This window comes from Anabrus simplex, chromosome 4, assembly GCF_040414725.1.
Source record: "Anabrus simplex isolate iqAnaSimp1 chromosome 4, ASM4041472v1, whole genome shotgun sequence".
In the NCBI taxonomy this organism is placed as follows: Eukaryota; Metazoa; Arthropoda; class Insecta; order Orthoptera; family Tettigoniidae; genus Anabrus; species Anabrus simplex.
Genome location: NC_090268.1, coordinates 251,644,864 through 251,666,941, shown reverse-complemented (window position 1 = coordinate 251,666,941; position 22,078 = coordinate 251,644,864). Strand labels below are relative to the sequence as shown.

At 38.8% G+C, this 22,078-nt stretch overlaps 1 protein-coding gene across 4 annotated transcripts in view; it reads right to left on the bottom strand.

Moving 5' to 3' along the window:
- The window catches only part of LOC136872630 (scm-like with four MBT domains protein 1), a 256,730-nt gene that overhangs the window by 210,017 nt on the left and 24,635 nt on the right, over positions 1-22,078 (bottom strand). For all 4 annotated transcript variants that reach the window (XR_010859967.2, XM_067146434.2, XM_067146432.2 and 1 more), the window contains exon 5: positions 17,106-17,195. Coding sequence is in view for 3 of the 4 variants with exons in the window: in XM_067146434.2 (XP_067002535.2) it covers positions 17,106-17,195 (90 nt within the window). In the remaining variant the exon portion in view is untranslated. The remainder of the gene's footprint in view (positions 1-17,105; positions 17,196-22,078) is intronic.

The following is a 22,078-nucleotide window of genomic DNA, read 5'->3' as shown; positions in this document are numbered from 1 at the left end:
TTAGTAGGGTACCTGCTGATTGGATAAAAACAGTACTGTAATTGCACCTATCTATAAGCAACGGAACAGAAAGGATTGCACCAACTATTGAGGTATCTCATTTATCAGTATACCAGGCAAGTGCTCACTGACATTTTGGAAGGCAGGGTGCAATTAGTGATTGAGAGTTAGATGAAAACCAGAGTGGTTTCAGACCTCAGAGGGGCTGTCAGGATCAGATTTTCGGTATGCTCCAGGTAATTGAAAAATGCTTCAAGAGGTGATGGTGGTGGTGGTGATTATTGTTTTAAGAAGTACAACTAGGCAACCATCCTGTATATAATACCAATCAGAGAGAAACATGGAAGGAATCCAATGCTTCGAAAAGTGAAGAGGAAGACAAGGGCCATGAAGGGCATGAAACTGAAAGACTCCCTAGGCCTCAAGTGCTCTAATACCGTTGGGCAGTGTTGCCAACTGTACATCCTAAAATATCGCTAAATTCGTTGATGAAAGTCTCAAAAATAGCCACATTTTTGTCAAAGTCGCTAAGAAAAGTCGCTAACATAAAATTACCAGTAAACATGAATAAAATGGACATACGTATGCAGAAAAAATATTCCATCTTCATCGTCTTCCATTTCCTCCTCAGCAAACGATGTAGCCTGTGAAGTGGAAGGTTGCTGAGTTGTTGATGGAGCAGGTAATAGTTCAGCCTTGTTGAATAAGCATTTTTAGTTCCTATCTTCCTGACGACCTTCTCTGGAATTTTGTTGGAATGGCAGGTTTTTCCCAGGCACATAAGCGCATTCCTGATGTGCAAGATGGATGCTGCTGTTTCGACTTTCATTCTGTTTCTCAATTTAGATTTCACAATACCAAGTTTACTAAAGAGCCTTTCTACTTCAGCATTTGAATGTGGGAGAGCCAAAATTTTCATAGCAAAAGTAGCTAGTTCCCTGAAGGGATTTTGTCTTGCCGAATCACTATACTGTAACACCTCTACCCAGAAATCTGTGGTATGTGAAACTTGACTCCATTTTATTGCGTTTAAATTACGCCACTGATTCTTAATGTGATCTATATCTGAGATACTACAACCCATATCTTCCGCTAACTCAAATATTGGGTTTTTGACAACATTCAGACAGTTTTTAATAGAAAGGAGAGCCATTTTCCTTAGGTTTTGAAAATTGTTCGGTAGCCTATTTTTTAGTTCTGTAATTAGCTTTTTCGTGTTAATACCGCGGCCCCTAACCACTTCTACCTTTTCTACTGATAGAGTTTCCGCCAGTTTTTCGAACTCGTCACCCAGATAGGGTTTGGGGTCCACGTAGCTATCAATCACATTTGATGGAGAAAATATATCAAATCGAGCAGTTGGGTTTAGGATTTTCCTTCCTAAAAACTGTATACGATTCGTGAGATCATCAAGTAAACGAGTGGGGTCTGCATTTTCAGATTCAAATACTTTAATTACTTTTTGGACCTCATGCAGAATACTTTTCTTGTGTCCTTACTACATCGAAGTGTAATTTGACCTCATCCCACTGTTCAACAATTCGCCGAACAGCAGGTTCAATGGATAATCATTTTGTTTCACAAACTTTTAGAAATTTGAGAGACTCTCCACTATTTATTGCATTGTAAATTTGCTTTTAAATGCCCTGTCTCTTGCTGGAATGAGCAAACCAAAGGTAACTTTCACGGACAATGAAGTCAGCATTATGCGGCAAAGTGTCTTCCGTGGCATGAGAAACAGCCAGCTGTATAGAATGACACACGCACCTGATCATTTTCAAATGAGGAATATTAAACTCTTTTTTCATAAGTTCATATACCCCATTGTTCAGCCCAGTGTTCACGGAAGCGTTGTCTACACCTATACCTAACAAATTAGCAGGCTTCAGTTGCTGTAAGAATATTCCTGGTGCTGTGCCATTTAGTAAGTCTAGCAAACCTAAAAATCTTGATACTATCCTTTTCATACTGGCGCTGAAGTAACGAATTATGACACCCAACAAGTTGGTAACGGATATATCTGTCTCCTCATCTATTATTAAACTGTAACCCTGATCGCCAATATCAGAAACCATGTCCTCAACAAAATGTGGTGCTAGTACATGTTTTATTACTTCAGTATATTTTGTTCTGTGTAAACGGAGATCTGCTGGTTTAGAACTATCGCCAAAATTTTTAACACACAGTTCTGACAAGTGATCTACAGTCAACAATGAGCAGTGCTCTGCAATAAACAATGCCAAACTTCCTTCATTCCTAGCAGTACTTATGTTTACTTTTGCAAACGGTATTTTTTTCTGCAGTGGTGAGGTAAACGGCCCTGATCGCATTTTATGTTACTGAGTTTTAGAATGTTTCTTTAAATCATTATATTTAGCATACAGTTCTGTTTTACAGTAGATGCAGTAGGCTTTGGACTTACCAGAATCTACCGGTATAACCATTTAAACTGATGTTTCCAGTCTTCACAGTAGTTTTCCTGATACTTTGGCTTACCCATGGTGTTGAGCAAAAAATAAAAACACAGTTCACAAACAAGAAAATACGAAAATGAATATTTGAAATCGCACGTGTAAATTTGCGTAAATACACCTAAAAAACCATGAATGACTTCAAGAAAAAACACAGATCACAACAGAACTTATTATTATTATACTGATAGGTGCGAAGAGACCAATTCATTTTCTTAGCGCGCGCGCCTTAATCACCTCCGTCCGCTGTGTAATGTTACGCCAAATACAGTAGAGACAATACACGACACTGAGCGAGATATCGAGGGACAGCTATTGGAACACACTCTAGCAGATAGACTTGAACGGTACTGATTCTGTCATAAGAGCACGTGTACTTTTGTGTGAAGTTTTTGGTGTTAATTATGCGTTTTCAGTGAGTTGACATAATTAAATAGTAGCGTGTGCCATTCCTTGATATCTCCTGTCAACATGAGGGGAAAGGTATGTGCTGTGTTTGGCCGCAGTAATTACGAAGTAGAGAAAAATGCGCGCTCGTTCTTCAGGTTCCCTCATGACAAGAACATGTAAGTAATATTGTGTTTGCATATATATTCTTCCAGTGACAGAGATTTTTATAGTACTTCATAATCTTCTGACCTGCTCGACCCATGTTTTAACGGGCTTAAAATATAATACGCATATTTTATTGTATAGTGCAGCAGTTAACCTTCAATACCGATGTGTTGTTGTAGGTGTGATCTGTGGGTTTTGAAATGTCACAGAAGCGATTTGGATAAAGTGTACAAGAAAGAAGGGACGTTACGCTTGTATAAGAATTATAAGATCTGTTCAGATCATTTCCAGGCAAATCCTCGACTGTACAGCCAAGGGTATGTTACATTTTTACTCTAATTGTACGTAAATATTCCTCAAAGCATCACTATCAACAACATTTTCAAACTTTTCTTTCTTTTATCCCTCTTCTCAGATTAAAGCCGGGATTTTATAGATTTTCTTTCTGTTAGTAGGCCTCATGTTAAGAGGAAAATTGTCCAGCTATTAAATGTTAATTCATTGCATCATATGTGTAAGGAATGTGCCGATATTTTTATTGACAAATGTCTTAATATGATGATACATTGTTTTTAAATGAGGAAAAAAGACAAATCCAACCGTGAGATTTCAGGCAGGTATGCTAAAGCTAAAAAAGTAATGCATAAATGAAAGATCAAGCCATTTCACAGCAGTCCATTTCACACCTTGTTTATATTTCTAATTTCAGTCTTTGAATAATAACCTTTTAAATAATTCTTCATTGATTTATCCAGAATTGCTTTAGCAACTTCGAAGTTAATATCTCAATACCACTTTCTTTCTAGACGTAATTTATTTATCCATTTCCGTACATACATTTCCATTGATATTTGAATTTAGCGCGATTTGTTCAGGTCAAGTCACTAGGAGCGCCACCGTCGAATTGTCTCCCATTTTAGCAAGGCGAAATCCGTAAGTGTCGTGTATTGTCTCTACTGTATTTGGTTACGCGTAACTAAGAGGCAAAAAAAAAAAAATCGAATGACTGACTAATCTACTGCGTTAATACTGTATTAACGCTGTCTGTGCAACTCCCAGCGCCTACACATGATGTCATCCAGCAGATAAGAAAAGGAATTGCCGAAGGATGTCATAATGTGATTATAAAATCACATGAAATGATATACAAGGAAGTTCAGATTGAAAAATAACCGGGCATAAACATTCACGTACTGAACTGCAGTTTATTCCGTTAAATTGATGATAATTTTATTAAACTATGAAATTCACCAGTTTTCCCTCTAAAGTGCTTGAATAATCCCCAGAAAAGTCGCTAATCGGAAAAATAAAATTTTATCGTTAACAAGGTTCCCGAATTCCCTAGATTTAGCGACTTGTCGCTGAAGTTGGCAACAATGCCGTTGGGGTCAGAAGAGAACAAGAGTTGACCAAGGGAGGTCGGATAGGATAGATGAAAGTGAGGAACCTGGCACAAGTAAGTGGAATCGAGGCCAGGGCTCAGCTAAGGGCCCCGTGGTCGCCAACCCATGCTCCCAAGTTCAGAACCCCTGGGGCCCCAATCAGTCACCTCTTACGACAGGCAGGGGATATTGTGGGTGTTATTTTACAGCCCCCACCCACAGGGGGAGCTTCAGGAGGAACAGACAGAGTACTGATGGAGAAGTTATTAGGCATACAGGAGGACTAATGGGTTAAGGTTAAATTACTAAAATCAATCAAAGGCATTTATGTTGCCAACTGAGCTGTGGAGAGAATTGATGATAGAATGAGTTCTTGGTTCGAAGTACTGACAGGAGTTAGACAAGACTGTAATCTTTCACCTTTTCTGCTCATAGTTTACATGTATCAACTGTTGAAAGGTATTAAATGGTGGAGAGGGATTCAGTTAGGTAAAAATGTAGATAACAGTTTGGCCTAAGCGGACGACTTGGTCTTGATGGCAGATTATGCCAAAAGCCTATAGTCTAATATCTTGGAACTTGAAAATTGGTACAATGAGTCTTCTTCTTCATCTTCTTTTCCTACCACTCTTCCCACACCTATGGGATCGCGGGTGCGAACTGCGTCGCACATGTGGATTTGGCCCTGTTTTACGGCCAGATACACTTCCTGATGCCAACCTTATATGGGGGGATGTAATCATTATTGCGCGTTTCTGTGGTGGTTGGTAGTGTGGTATGTTGTCTGAATATGGTGAGGAGAGTGCTGGGACGGACACATACACCCAGTGGGCCGATGACATTCGATGTTAGGCCCCTTAAAACACCAAGCAACCAAGCATACACTCAGTCCCCGAGGCAGAAGAATTAATCACAAGCAATAACAATCCCTACCCCGGCCGGGAATCGAACCCAGGACCCTCTGAACCAAAGGCCAGTACGCTAACCATTCAGCCAACGAGTCGGACAAAATTGGTGCAATGAGTATGGTATGAAAATTAACCTTTCCAAGACTAAATTGATGTCAGTAGATAAGAAATCCAAGAGAACTGAATGTCAGTTTGGGGACACAAAGCTGGAACAGGTAGATAATTTCAAATATTTAGGATGTGTGTTCTCCCATGATGGTAGTATAGTAAGTGAAATTGAATCAAGGTGCAGTAAACCTAATGCAGTGAGCTCGCAGTTGCGATCAACAGTATTCGGTAAGAAGGAAGAAAACTCTCGGACAAAACTATCTTTACATCGTTCTGTTTTCAGACCAACTTTGCTTTAGGTTAGTGAAAGCTGGGTGGACTCAGAATATCTTATTCATAAGTTAGAAGTAACAGACATGAAAGTAGGGAGAACTATTGCTGATACAAACAAGTGTAACAATGCCAGGTGGTTACTTGGAATGACGAGATGAAGGACAAGTTACGAATGAACTGTACGGATGAAGCATAAACTGGCTTCGGTGGAGGGATCATGTGAGGCGAATGGAGGAGGATAGATTACTTAGGAGAATAGTAGACTCTGTAATGGAGGGTAAGAGAAGTAGATGGAGAACAAGACGACTATGGTTAGCCTGAGTTTCTAACAATTTAAAAATAAGAGGTATAAAACTAAACGAGGCCATAGAACTAGTCACAAATAAAGAACTGTGCCAGTGGTTAGTAAATTCACAGAGCTTTGCAGACTGAACGCTTAAAGGCATAATAGTTTAAACTGGAATGTGGTTCATATAGCAAGATGAAGAGGAAGATCGTCAGATGTGGCTACAGCGACAAGGCATTTCCTTTATTAGATGATGATATATGTATGTACACACATCACAAGGCCCTTTTAAACAACAAGCATCATCAGAAAATTGCTAAACAGAATTTAATGGAAATTGGCATGTATCCCCTGCTTGTCGTAAGGGGCAACGAAAAGGGGCACCTAAGGGCTCTTAATTTGGGAGCGTTAGTTGGTTACCACAAGGCCCTTAGCTGAGTCCTTGCATTACTTCCACTTACTTGTGCTAGTGATAATAAAGCAATGCAAGTGAGGCTATAACTGCATTCATGCTGGTAAAATCGTAGTTTAGAGAAAGGCCTAAAATGTAATTCTTAATGAAATGAAATTCCACAGCCTGTTTCCAGTCATTTGACCGGGTCAGGAATGGAATGAATGAAGACCTGATCTACCGGTTAGGAGAGGAATTGTGCTGGCTGCCAAAGCCTGTTGCACTCCTCTGGGACTATGATTAATGACTGACAAATTAAATGAAATTATATTGGAGAGTGTTACTGGAATTAAAGATAACAAGGAAAACTGGAGTACCCGGAGAAAATCCTGTCCCACCTCTGCTTTGTCCAGCACAAATCTCACATGAAGTGACCGGGATTTGAATCACAGAACAAAGCGGTGAGAGGGTGGTGCACTCCACCTGAGCCACAGAGGCTCTTAATTCTCAAATACCTTTGCTATTAGTGGTCCTATCGATAAATACTACATCACAAAAGTTCTAATACAATTCTCGATCATTGATGTCTTGTACAGTTTTACTGTACCGGCCATGATAATAGAAATGTTCATGAATTTTTAGATTTTTCTTACTTAGTCCATGTCAACGCCGGGCATTACTAACATGGAAATACATTTGCGAGAAGTGGGCTCGAACCCCACTGTCGGCAGCCCTGGAGACGGTTTTCTGTAGTTTCCCATTTTCACACCATGCAAATGCTGGGGCTGTACCTTCATTAAGGTCATGGCCACTTCCTTTTCACTCCTAGCCCTTTCCTATCCACCATCACCATAAGACCACAAACATGGCCGCTAGCTGCTAGTCGCGCGCAAACTTTCTCTCGCAAAAATTGTAAATTGCAGATGATATAGTGCTTGAAGTGATAAAGAATTACATTCGTGCTGAAGTTCAACGTGCTTGAAGTGATAAAGATGTTATTACATTCGTGCTGAAGTTCAACGTGTGCAGCTAACTACAGTAACTATCAGTGTTCTACTACTAAGTTGTCATAATGGCTCCTAAGAAGCTTCCCCAAGCCAGCCCGCCGCATGGCGCCAGCATACAAGAACTCGTTAAGCAGGCCGTAGCCGTAGCCGAACAGTTACAGCCCCTAATGTTGCAGCTCCAGGAACTAAGAGCGGAATACAAGGAAAGTGTCAAACTATTACAAGATCAGCTTCAGGCTAAGGACAGGGAACTTGTGAAAATCAAAAGTGACTTTAAAAACAAGCAAGATGAACTGGAGCAATACCAGCGGCGGCAAAGTATCCGTATTTTCGGCATTCCGGAAAAGGAAGGAGAAGATCTCGATGTCATCGCAATAAGCATCGCAAGAGATCTTGGTGTGGACCTTGACCTTCGGGACATTGACAGGAGCCATCGCATTGGAAGACGACTGGGTGCGAAGCCACGACCTCTGATAGTGAAATTCGTTTCTTACCGTAAGCGGAGTGAAATCTTCCACAAGAAAAGAGGCCTTAAGGGAACGGCGGTCACAATAAGAGAGGATCTGACTGCAACAAGACTCGCAGTCCTTAAGGAGGCAATTTCGAGGTTCGGTGTACGCCAGGTATGGAGCATTGATGGAGTAATCAATATAAAAATAGGATCAAATAAGTTTAAAGTGTGCACTATGGAACAGTTAAATGAACTAAAGTGATATGCGGGAGAAATGTTCACAACATTTTGTTACTTTCTGTTGTAGTTTAATTTTAGAGTTAACCTTGTAGTATATCATAATTCACTTTAACTCTCTATTAGAATGTAATTAGTAATATAGTTTACTTTTGCTTGCCGTAGTGGTAGATTGGTGTTAGTAGCAGTAGACTGGGTTCAGTGCCTTATTTTTGTCGTATTTATTTCCACTTACATTACTGACACATTGCCATTATCGTATTGATCGCTGTAAATTGTTATTTCCATTTCATTCCCATTATTGTCATAATCATCTCCAACATAACGGAGAACAACATAATATACAGTCCCCCTGATAACGAACTTGAGACAAACGAACAGGCTCCCCTCTTCCTTGCAAACATTCCTCAAAACCTTTCACTTACTCCACCCTCCCCCAATGCCGCTGGAACCAGCTGCGCAGGCAACAAACACCTATTGTCATCTGAGCTTTCTTGCCATTCCCAGTCGACAAGGGACATCATTAACCACCAGCTTTCTCCGTACAGTAATGCTTTAAGGATTTGCCATATAAACGCTCAAAGCCTCCTTGCGGAGGCGCGAATGGACGAAATAAAAGCCCTATTTATGCCGCCCAGTTTCCACGCAATATTAATCTCTGAATCTTGGTTAAAACCACATCACGCAATAGAAAGACTGCAGCTGGCGGGTTATACATTTCTTAGATCTGACAGATTAAATAAGCCCTCCGGGGGTATGTATGTTATGACCAGCTTACGCCCTAAAATAATCTGTAGGTCTCCAGGTCCGTACGAGCGAAAACCTGAGTTCATGTTCCTGGAAATAACTGTGAGTGAAGTTAAATGTCTTCTGGGTGTAGTATATAAGCCACCGAAAGCAGGTTTTTTATGCGATCTAGAGACTCAAATACAAGATTTAGTCTCTGATTACTCAAATATAATTATAATGGGCGACTTCAACATAAACCTTCTTGAACCTAACTCTCCTCAGACAACCCAACTTTTAACTTCATTTAAAGCTTGCAATTTAACGTTTCTCCCTCTCAACGCTACACATCACACACCTTAATTGATCTCATTGCCACTAACCAACCTGAATTAATTCTTCATCACCGTCAAATTAGTGTCCCAGGTATATCGCGACATGATGCTATATTTATGGCCTATTCTATTAAAAGTCCCAAGTTCAAATCGAAAATAATTTCATATAGAGATCTACGAAGAATTGATAAGATTAAACTTTTACAAGACGCAGTTGCAGTGCCATGGCATGACATATTTAAACTTAAAGACATAAATGACAAAGTGACTCTCTTCAATCGACATATGACTGAACTGTATGATAGACACGCCCCTGAAAAGAAGGCTCGAGTTACGCGGAAGCCAGCTCCCTGGCTCTCAGATGAGATTAGAGCACTAATGGCTGAACGCGATGCTGCTTATAGACGAGTTAAGAAACACTGCACTCCTGACAATCTACTGAACTATAAGAGACTGAGAAACGCTACGACCCAACAGATTAGAAATGCGAAACTACGACACGCTCACAGTTTAATTCAACCAAATGTTTCAACAGCTGTGTTGTGGAAATCCATAAAGAGCTTTGGAATTACCAAAGGACGAGACGATGACGAAATAAATATACCCTTGGAAAAACTGAACGATCATTTTTCATCTAACTGCACATTAAATGCAGCGCTGAAACAGGAAGTTCTAGACGGGAATTATGCAAAGACGCGAACAGATAGAGAAAACTTCTACTTCCGTCCAGCAACCCACTCACAAGTCAGGTTTGCTATAAATCGGATAACATCAACGGCAAAAGGAAATGACAGTATAGGAATAGAGATGATAAAAATTATTCTGGATGTGATATTACCTGCACTAATTAACATATTTAACTCTTCCCTTGTAGACAGCACATTTCCCGAAATATGGAAAGCAGGCATTATACGTCCTCTAAAAAAAGTAGCTTCCCCTACTGAACCATCTGACTACAGAGCCATCTGCATACTTTCTGCTTTATCCAAAGCGCTAGAGTTCATCGCTCATAGACAAATAACAGACTACATGACGACTTACAACTTATTTGACCCACTACAATCTGGTTTTCGTCAAGCACACAGTACTACAACGGCACTACTGAAGGTCACAGAAGACATCCGAGAAGCTATGGACAACAAGGAAGCGACAGTTTTAATACTCCTAGATTTGAGCAAAGCTTTTGACTCTGTTGACATTGACATTTTGCTCTCGAAATTGTATTCCCTCCATTTCTCGGACAGCGCCCTCCTTTGGTTGCATTCCTACCTGCATGGCCGTCAGCAGCGTGTTACAGATAGAATAAACAAATCAACTTGGCGGTCTGTGCAGTGTGGTGTGCCCCAAGGGTCAGTGTTAGGACCCCTTCTTTTTTCTATTTACATTAATGATGTCTCCCAAAACCTAACGCATTGCAAATACCATATTTATGCTGATGATGTACAAATGTACCTCCATACATCTCCAAATCTAATACTTTCGGCCATAGACAAAATCAATCAGGATCTAACATCATTTTCTTCTTGGTCTTTGAGATGTGGGCTTAGGTTAAACCCAGCAAAAACGCAAGCCATCATCCTTGTATAGCCAAAACTACTCACGAAGGTCAATCGACCAGAGATTCCATCTATAAGGTTGTGTAATACTAACATACCATTCACGTCATCAGTAAAAGTCCTAGGCATTACTTTCGATGATGACATGTCATGGAAAACGCATATCACGAACATCACCCAGAAAATATTCTCTGCATTGCACATACTGCGCGGGTATAAATACTTATTTCCTGAAAAACTCAAAAAAATGTTGGTAGAAAGTCTGGTTTTCCCTCATTTCGACTATTGTGACGCGATTTATAGAGACGCTCAAGGCAAGTTATTGAGCAGATTACAACGTGGTCAAAATGCTTGTGTGAGATACGTCTGTAACCTACGGTACTATGAACACGTAACTCCTTCATATAACCATCTATCTTGGCCCCGACTAGAGATCCATCGCACTGTGCATTCCCTATGCCATCTCCATAAAATCCTTCATTCTTCACAACCATGTTACCTTACTTCATATTTCAAATACTTATCCTCTTATCACAGTCTTAACACCAGATCCACTAATAATTCCATCCTTGTTTTACCTACCCATAGAACTGCCATCTATGATAAATCATTCACAGTAATTGCCTGCCGTGAGTGGAACCTCCTTCCCAAAAATATCAGGGGGTTAAGCGCTATTCATACTTTCAAGGAAGCACTTTGGAGACATTTTATGCACCAGTAAGGATCATCTGTAAACTTGATGCTGCTACTTACAACCATTCTATTGTTATGGATGTCCTGGTAGAGAGTCTAAAATTTTTATCCGATTTGTCTTTAAAATCAAATTTTATATACTGCCTCTTTTTTTTTTTTTTTTTTTTTTTTTACATGTGGGATATTAGTTTTAAGAATTTATCCCTTTTTATATCTGATTTATTTAATCTTAATTTGATCTTAATTTATTAATTTAATCTTAATTCATTTCATCTTAATGTAATCTCACCATTCTTGTATTATTATTAATTTAATTTGTATTAGAGTTATTGTAAGTAATACAATGCAATATATGTATATTTCAGTTCCTGGTTAGATGGAAGAGAAGGCCTGAAGGCCTTAATCTTGCCAGGTAAAATAAAACATTACTTACTTACTATCGATGCAACGTAAAGCAAATAGTAAAAAAAAAAAAAAAATACACTGGAAATATTGTTCAGTCAAGTTAACTGGCGATGGTGGAGGGTTTTGTTGTGATTGTCTTAAAATGAAAAACACATGGTTATCAGCCCATATCAACGAGGAAAACTGCAAAGATGAATGACTATCAAAAGGAGCAAAAAAATCATTAAGGAATTATCACTTGAAGAAAAAGACAAGAGGGAATCATGAAAGGAAGAAGGAAGACTCCCTTTACATTGGATGCCTTAATATCACAGAGATGGAAGAAAACTAAATGTGAAAGCCTACAATATTGAAAACCTATAAAACTGATCAACAATATCACTCTGTGGTTGGGGACAGACACCCACAGTATCCTGTGCTTGTCGTAAGGGGCAACTAAAAGGGGCCCAAAGGGCTCTTAATTTGGAAGCATTAGTTGGTGACCACAAGGCCCTCAGCTGGGTCCTTGCATTACTTCCACTTACTTGTGCCAGGCTATTCACTTTTATCTACCCTATCCAATCTCTGTTAGTCAACTCTTGCTCTTTCCCGAGGAATGGACAAAAATGTAATCATGCACATGCTAAGTGATTGTCCTGTCAATGACGGGCATATATATAGTGTCCACTGAAGTCACAACCAACAAATTTTAACTATTGTTAAGTTCAGGAAAAGTGTTAATAATGAAAACCCTGATTGAATATTTAAAGATTTTTACAGAATTACTGGCAACTAAATCTAATTTCTTTCAACTGGAGGATGATGATCTTTACTCCTCTTCCCTGGAGTTAAGTTTTCTTACAAGGGTCAGTATTGGATATAAGAGTTTGACCCACACTAGTTGCACTATGCACAGAGAAAATGCATTTTAAGGTTTCTGTATAATTCTTAACCACATTATGAATAGTTCATAGATTTCAAAATAATGAGATAATGTGTTTCCTTCATTTTTGGCAGTATTCTGAAGCCTAATGTAGTGATTTAAAGAAGGAAAGAAAATGTGATTTGGACTTGAATAACTGTGGGGAATTTTATATCATCTGTTTATTTATTGGTTTGTTTGTATTTTTTCTGTTTGGGAATATTTGGAATTGTTTATGACACTGCTTCAAGATTGTTTAGTTGTTGTAAAAAAAATTAATCTTTAAAAAAAAACATTTAAGAGATATTTGTGGGACATACTGTAGTACATGCGCTAGATCGGGTGTAGGATGCTTCCAGGAGTTTCCGGTTGCATCATATTGCATCAATCAATGCTACTCGATGTTCTTTATCAGATTTTATTCCTGGGCCCCAATTGGTCATAATAAAATTAGTTGTGATTGGCGGACGAAGGAAAATAACGGACGCTCATTGGTGGTTTTACGATTTCCCAATTTTCTGGAGAGGAGCTCTTCGCTAGTGCCAAGCTCTTCCGAGGCATCTTTTGAATTGTGACCACTGAAGGGAGAGGTTGCCTTCGAGGTGACGGGTCTTCTTGGCACCTCCAACAGGTAAGCACTTTGCTTTTTCATCTTTCTGGTAGTTATTTTCAAATGTAGTGTTCCGTTTAATTTCTTTTTGCCGGAACTTACCCGTTTTTCCTTCAGTCGCCAAATTTTCTTAATATGACTTAGCCTTTACGGCAAGTCACATCATTTGTGAAGAGACAGTTCCCATTTCTTTTGTTTTGTAAATTATATGTTCAACACCTCCCGATGTAATTGTAAACTGTAAATTTCCCCTTTGGGGCTGTCTCATTTGTTCTGCTTCATCTTGGAGTATTCACATTTAGGACGGGCGCCCTTTCTCAAAAGTGTTTTTGAGAGGGCTGACTCCTAAAGGTGCTCTGCACTAAGATTATCATTTTAAAAGTTGTATTTTATTCCTTCTGTGTATATCCTTTTGACTATGTATGTTGCTTAAATTTTATTCATTCTGACAGTATTAAGTCACTTAAATGTTGCACCATGAAGCTTGTACATTGTGTGAGATTTTACTTATCACTGAATTTGACCTCTCTAGGTAATTTGTAATTACACTACCCAGCATGATTTTTGCGGCAAAGGATCTGATACGTGATTTTAACTAAATAAGGTCTCCTGATTTCAGAAATGTCATTGGTTCTATTGTATCACATCTAGTTTTCGTTTTATTTGCCATTTATTGTCTGAAAATGTGTCATTGCGGCACAGTGCTGCTTTATGATAACAGCGAATCAACTGTTTGTGGATTCCTACAAGTGGAGCTTAAAGGCTGTACTACTTCATAACGGAAACATTCTAGCTTTGATTCCTGTGGCACATTCGATTTCACTAAAAGAAAATTACAATATATCACAATGCAAACTGTTTTAGAAAAAATCAAGTATCATGAGCACCGGTGGGATGTGTGTAGTGACTTGTGTGGTATTGTATTAGGACAACAAGCAGGCTACACTAAATTCCCTTGTTATTTATGTGAATGGGACAGCAGAGCTAGGAACAAACACTGGTCTACACCTTCCTGGCCCAAGAGACAAGTTTTGACACTTGGTGTGAAAAATGTTACAAATGTTACGAATGCTTCATTAGTTGACCCACAAAAAATTATTTTGCCACAGCTACACATCAAACTGGGAATCATGAAGAGGTTCGTTAAGGCCTTGGACAAAAGTAGCCCCTGTTTCAAGTACATTGCAAGCAAATTTCCATATTTATCTGATGCAAATGTCAAGGGAGGCATTTTTAATGGACCACAAATTAGAAAGCTTCTGAAAGACAGAAACTTTGAACGGACGATGAATGCCGTGGAACTTGATGCACTGAATTCAGTAAGAGACATCTTAATGAAGTTACTGGGAAGTGTAAAGGATGAACAATACAAAACAATAGTGAAAACGATGTTGGATGATATGAAAGAGTTGGGGTGTAGAATGAGTCTGAAACTTCCTTCACTCTCATCTCGACCACTTTCTGGAAAATCTTGGGGCTGTTAGTGAAGAGATGAGAGAGAGATTCCACCAGGACATCAAGGGGAGGTGGGATGAACCAATGATGGCAGACTACTGTTTGTGTTTGAAAAGAGAAGACAAACTTGATGCAGTCAGACGCTGAGCAGCCAAGCGTTCATTCCAGGGGGACATCTAGGACTGTTAAAGTTTATTTTGTTCACATTTATGAATTCATAAAGATACTGAGTAAAAATTACATTGTTTGCTTGTAAATCACGTTTAATTGTCAAACTAAAATGCGCTCATTGCCTCAGAGTTGTTTGTTTATGTGTTTTTGTGTAAATCAGTATTATATTACAATAAATGCTAAATATTTCATTGTAATTTTATACTCAATAATTATTTACTGTATATAATAATTCAAGACAATCTTCAACTATTTCAAAATATATATAATAATACAAAAAAATATAAATACATCCAAAATTATCAACATTTTTCAATACTTTTTAAATGCAGTATTCAGGTCTATCTCTTATTTTGATATACTTATTGCGAGAAAACGTGACGTGATACGTAGAAATGGACAACGGATTCGTGTTCAGCGACCCAAAATTAGTTATGATTACCTATCGCACCTCTTGCCACAAGAAAAAAGTTTGAAAATGCTGGGTTGTGTTATTGTTCGAATTGTTTCAGTTTTTTTAAAGTGTAATTTTGTTGATTATTTGCGCTATTATTTCCATCTAAATTGTTAAGTATACTATTTATTAATTTTGAATCACCACTGATTTCGGCTCTTCAGCAATGCCAATACCTTTCACCGCATGGATATGGTTCCTAGCCGCTTTCCACATATCCTTCCTTAGCCGTCATGTTGCTTAACCTGATCGTTACTGTTTGTCTTCTGTGCTAAATATACGTATGGTTTTAGTTTGTCTTTAATTGTGTATGCCTTTATTATTATTATTATTATTATTATTATTATTATAATGTCTCATTGCGTTATTTGTGTTTGTGTGTAACGAGGTTACATAATGGTAGCAATTATTATTATTATTATTATTATTATTATTATTATTATTATTATTATTATTATTATTATTAGACTATAATCCTGATTACGGCTACACCTAAGTTCACTGTACAGTATTTAAATCACATTTACATTTTACTGTTTGGCACATACAGCACATTAAGGGCCTTGGTTTGCCAAAATTACTGCTGCTCACCCAAATGGTCTGCAGATACTGGATTGCCATATGGTCAGTATAACAACATTCTCAACTGTATTGCTTGGTTTTTGAGGAGGAATTATGCAAATTCTAAAATAATGTCACATAGTATGAAATTTAAATCGTTAACTATAGCTACTAAGATCAAGGCACTAGCATAGTGACTTCCCACCAAAATGATTCTAGTAAAATTCCTAAGCAAAGGCAAAAAATTACTACTGGTATAAGGGTCTAGTACAAGGAGCACTCGGCCTTAGGAACAAACAGCAAACATAAGTGGATTAAAATATCACTCTTGGCCAACCAACTTCTTAAGAATGCAGTGACAAGCTATGCCTTCTTTGTTCCCAGCTTCCCTAACTTCACAAGTTGCTTTACGTCGCACCGACACAGATAGGTCTTATGGCGACGATGGGATGGGAAAAGGGATAGGAGTGGAAGGGCTGCCGACAGTGGGGGGTTCGAACAAACTATCTCCCAAATACTGGACGCACTTAAGTGACTGCAACTACCGAGCTTGGTTTCCCAACTTCAATTAGTTACACATAAACATGCACTAACACCTCATCTACATGAAACAACAAGATTTTAATTAACCAGTCTAGTATAATACCTAACTGATTAATGCCCAAAAACCTGCTTATCCATTATACAACCAACCACACACAAGTTAACCACTAAACAAGAATACAAACCTCAGAACTGACTAGGAAGCCAACTGATATATAAAACTCATATCACACAATAGTAGCCTAGAATTAATGAGCAATAAAGTTAGACATAAACATTGGCTGAAGAACACACTCACAGTACTATGTTGGTACAAATGAAATGGCATATGGCTTTTAGTGCTGGGAGTGTCCAAGGACATGCTCGGCTTGCCAGTTGCAGGTCTTTTGATATGACTCCCGTAGGCAACCTGCACTTCGTGATGAGCACAAAATGATGAAGACAAAAAATTCTGAACGCTACCAGGAATCGAACCTGGGACCCCTGTGACCAAACGCCAGCACGCTAACCATTTAGCCATGGAGCCAGACATATTAGCACAAACCAAGCCAAAGAAACCACAAAAAGAAAAACTGTTAGTACAATAACAAAACAACATAGAATACAATTCTTGTTAAGTTCCTTACCGTAGCAACCCATAGCTGCCGAGGATCAAGTTTATCTTGAACTTCTAATTTCATCCCCTGTTTGATCCGATCCACAGGAGTAAACCCATCCTATTGACAGAAAGATCACACCCAGTACATCAGCAACTAATAACGTAGTGATCACATTTGTATATATATACATAATAAGAGTTTTGTCTGTACATTGCTCAGAATTTTTTAAAAAATGGTATTTTTGTATCGGTCATGTCCACAGCAACAAGTAAATGCAGTTTTTACGTTTTTGTAATTTCTGTCTGTCCGTCTGGTTCATGGTGTGGGTTACTGTAGTCACATCCTAGTTCATGAATCATGGGCAACGGCTGAGTGGCCTAGTAAGTGGTCCTGAGAGTCGGGATACCAGTTGCTATGGAATGGGAGTGGCCATCTCGGACATATTCTGAGTCAGGGTCCTCCTTGTGCTAAGGCGGCTAGGACTATGCAATCCACCGGTGGTCCATAACCCGTTAGAGGAGAGATTCTCACTTGGACTATGTGTAAGAAGGGCAGCATCCTGCTTCATGAATTTACTGATTTCAGAACATTTTAAGCAAGCCTCGGACCTATGGGAGTAACGGAGTCTCACTCCCATTTGACAGGCGAGGGACTCCTTGGAAACAACTTGGCGAACAAAATGGAATTCGATGGGGAGCTATCAATATTAATGGAGCTTATGGAAGAAAGAAAGTAGAACTAGCTGAGTCAGCAAAGAGGATGAATTTGGATGTCCTAGGAGTAAGTGATAATCGAGTAATGGGAGATAACGAGCAAGAGATAGGAGATTATAAAGTGACTTGACGGGTGTTAGAAAGGGAAGGGCAGAGTATGGGGTAGGGCTGTTTATCATGAATACTATTGCACGCAACATATTTTCTGTTAGGCACGTAAATGAGCAAAAGATGTGGGTAGGTTTGGCAGTTGGAGGAATTAGGACGAGAACTGTCTCAGTGTATTCACCATGTGAGGGTGCAGATGAGGATGAAGTTGACAAGTTTTATGAAGCATTGAGTGACATCGTGGTCAGGGTCAACAGCAAGGATAGGATAGTGCTAATGGGGGATTTAAATGCGAGAGCTGGAAATAGCAGTGAGGGATACGAAAGGGTGATTGGTAAATGTGGGGAGTATATGGAAGCTAATGTGAATGGGAAGCGTTTGCTGGACTTCTGCGCTAGTATGGGTTTAGCAGTTATGAATACATTCTTCAAGCACAAGACTATTCACCGCTACACACAGGAGGCTAGGGGTACCAGATCCTTAATAGACTATATCTTAACCGACTTTGAATTCAAGAAATCTGTTAAGAATGTACGAGTTTTCTGGGGATTTTTCAATGATACAGACCACTATCTGTAGTGAACTAAGTATCTCTAGGCCTAGAATAGAGAAAGTGAAATCTGTCTGCAAACGAATAACGGTAGAAAATCTCCAGGACGAGGAAATTAGACAGAAATGCAAGGATATGATTAGTGAGAAGTTTTGAACAGTAGACAGTACGCAGGTTCAGGATATAGAAAGAGAACGGGTGGCATACAGGGAAGCTGTAGTAGAAACACCAAGGGAATGCCTAGGGACAACTGTGTGTAAAGATGGGAAAAGGCGAACATCTTGGTGGAATGATGAAGTGAGAGCAACTTGTAAACGTAAAAAGAAGGCTTATCAGAAATGGCTCCAAACAAGGGTCGAGGCAGACAAGGAATTGTATGTAGATGAAAGAAACAGAGCAAAACAAATAGTTGTTGAATCCAAAAAGAAGTCATGGGAAGATTTTGTAAAGAACCTGGAAAGGCTAGGTCAAGCAGCAGGGAAACCTTTCTAGACAGTAATAAAGAATCTCAGGAAGGGAGGGAAAAAGGAAATGAACAGTGTTCTGAGTAATTCAGGTGAACTCATAAGAGATCCCAGGGAATCACTGGACAGGTGGAGGGAATATTTTGAACATCTTCTCAACATAAAAGGAAATCTTCCTGGTGGTGTTGCGAACAGCGAAGCTCATCAGGAGGAGGAAAATGATGTTGGTGAAATTACGCTTGAGGAAATGGAAAGGACAGTAAATAAACCCCATTGTAATAAAGCAGCAGGAATAGATGAAATTAGACCTGAAATGGTGAAGTATAGTGGGAAGGCAGGGGTGAAATGTCTTCATAGAGTAGTAAGACTAGCATGGAGTGTTGGTAAGGTACCTTCAGATTGGACAAAAGCACTAATTGCACCTATCTATAAGCAAGGAAACAGGAAGGATTGCAACAACTATCGAGATATCTCATTGTTTAGTATACCAGGCAAAGTATTCACTGGCATCTTGGAAGGGTGGGTGCGATCAGTAGTTGAGAGGAAGGTGGATGAAAACCAGTGTGGTTTCAGACCACAGAGGGGCTGTCAGGATCAGATTTTCAGTATGCGCCAGGTAATTGAAAAATGCTACGAGAGGAATAGGCAGTTGTGTTTATCTTTCGTAGATCTAGAGAAAGCATATGACAGGGTACCAAGGGAAAAGATGTTCGCCATACTGGGGGACTATGGAATTAAAGGTTCATTATTAAAATCAATCACAGGCATTTACAGTATGTTGACAATTGGGTTTCAGTGAGATTTCATGGTAGAATGAGTTCTTGGTTCAGGGTACTTACAGGTGTTAGACAAGGCTGTAATCTTTCACCTTTGCTGTTCGTAGTTTACATGGAGATGTAGTAAGCAGTCTGGCCTATGCTGACGGCTTGGTCTTAATGGCAGATTGTGCCGAAAGCCCGCAGTATAATATCTTGGCTAATTTAGGAATTAACTCGATGGATGAAGCTGTATGCATAAACCGGCTTTGGTGGTGGGGTCATGTGAGGCGAATGGAGGAGGATAGGTTACCTAGGAGAATAATGGACTCTGCTTTGGTGGGTAAGAGAAATAGAGGGAGACCAAGATGACGATGGTTAGACTCAGTTTCTAATGATTTAAAGATAAGAGGTATAGAACTAAATGAGGCCACAGCACTAGTTGCAAACAGAGGATTGTGGCGACGTTTAGTAAATTCACAGACTTGCAGACTGAACGCTGAAAGGCATAACAGTCTATAATGATAATGTATGTATGTATGTATGTATGTATGTATGTATGTACAAGCATCACGAGAAAACGGCTGAGGAGAATTTAATGAAAATCGGTATGTAAAGTCGGGGAATGAACCACTACAATCTAGGCTATAAATTATTTTATTCATACTGAGCAAAATGGTAGTTTAGGAAAAGGCCTAAAATTTAATTCCCAAATATTTATGTTATTAGTGGTCCTATCGATAAATACTGCGTAACTAAAGTTTTACAGAATTAAATTTCTGATCATTTATGTCTTACACATTTTTACTGTGCCAGCTATGATAACAGAGATATTCATGAATTTGTATTTTTGTTCCTAAGTTCATATTAACGCCAAGCCATTAGAAAATGGGTTAACAGAATTTAATGAAAATCGGTATAGAGTCAGGGAATAAGAAACTACAGTCTAAGTTATAAACAATTTTATTCACCCTGGATGAAATGGTAGTTTAGGGGAAGGCGCTTAAAATTTAAATTCTACATTCATGTTATTCCAAATTAGCTCCCATGAGGGGATTTTTCTGGCTTGGAGGAAAAAAATTTCCAACTCATCGGGTACTCCTAGGAAACAGATGAGTAAAAGGGCATAGTCTTTGCCCTGGGACTGTCCATTCTTGGCCCCACCCCCGACCCCGAAAATAAAAGTTTTCACGGCTCACGGCAGTCTACTGGCCTGGTCATTCCTACTCTGGAACTTTGAACTGTTAGATCGGCAACATACTACTGCTCGTTAAAAATAAGAATATATGTGGTTTTTCATTTGATCGAGTACGTCACATGATAGCATTGCTTTCAATCGTGACATTTCCACTGGCGTCATTGTAATGACCTGTTGATTTCAGTTGGGAAAACCACTAAGGATGTAAAAAGGCAGGTGGAGAGTGATAGTCTGCCATTATAATGAAAAATCCCCAACTTGATTGTGACTGATGGTAGGCAAGAGGGCCTACCATTACAATGAAAATTCCCTAACCCAGTCCTCACATAAGAAAAGACGTTTGGTGACTTTCCCATCATGTTTCTAGGGTAACGTTAAGACCTATGCAATTTAATACAATCTCACTCGCATGTACACTACCTAACCTAGAATTCTGTAGCGAAGCACGGGTACATCAGCTAGTTAAACATAAAAACTAATATATTGTACCGGGAAATGATTAAGGGGCCAGAGCATGGGAAGGATCTCAGGTAGTGTTCGGTTTCTTATTGGAGCAGGTACAGAGATGGATAGTATCGCAGGTCGAATAATAGATGGCAAAATCTTTTGATAATATTTATTATCAATATTCATAAAAAATCACCCTGCAGTTGAAACTTTGAAACTCAAATTTCCAGCCAATATTTTCAAAAATGCAAAATAAAAGATCAATGCTGTTGTCTTCTGAGACGTCTACTTGCTTGAAAATGTCCAAAATAAATATCACTCCTTTAGAGATCATGTACACCCTACAGTTCATCTAATATGGATTTAAATACTAAAATATCACTTTGCACCTTGAATTTCATTAAGTTCATCACTTATGGTGCAGACCTATAGTCTTTCTAATATTTTGAACATAAAATTAACACACTCTTTCATGAATAAGTTGATAGTTCAAATAAAAATATTTGATCACTTGCTGTGTATTTCTACAGTTCATTTAAGTTGAAAAATAAAATAAAATAGTGCACTTGCAAATCCTAAAGTTCATCTATGTGAGATTAATTCAAGTGATAAATGATTTTTAAAAGGAATTTACAGTTCAAAAGCAAGATATGAACCTTTCTTGAATGATTATAAATTACAAGCTGAAATTCACACGAGGCACTTGTTGGAGCACTGTAATTAACTGAGTGCTTTTTTAGAAGACAGTCAGTAGGATTACTCACT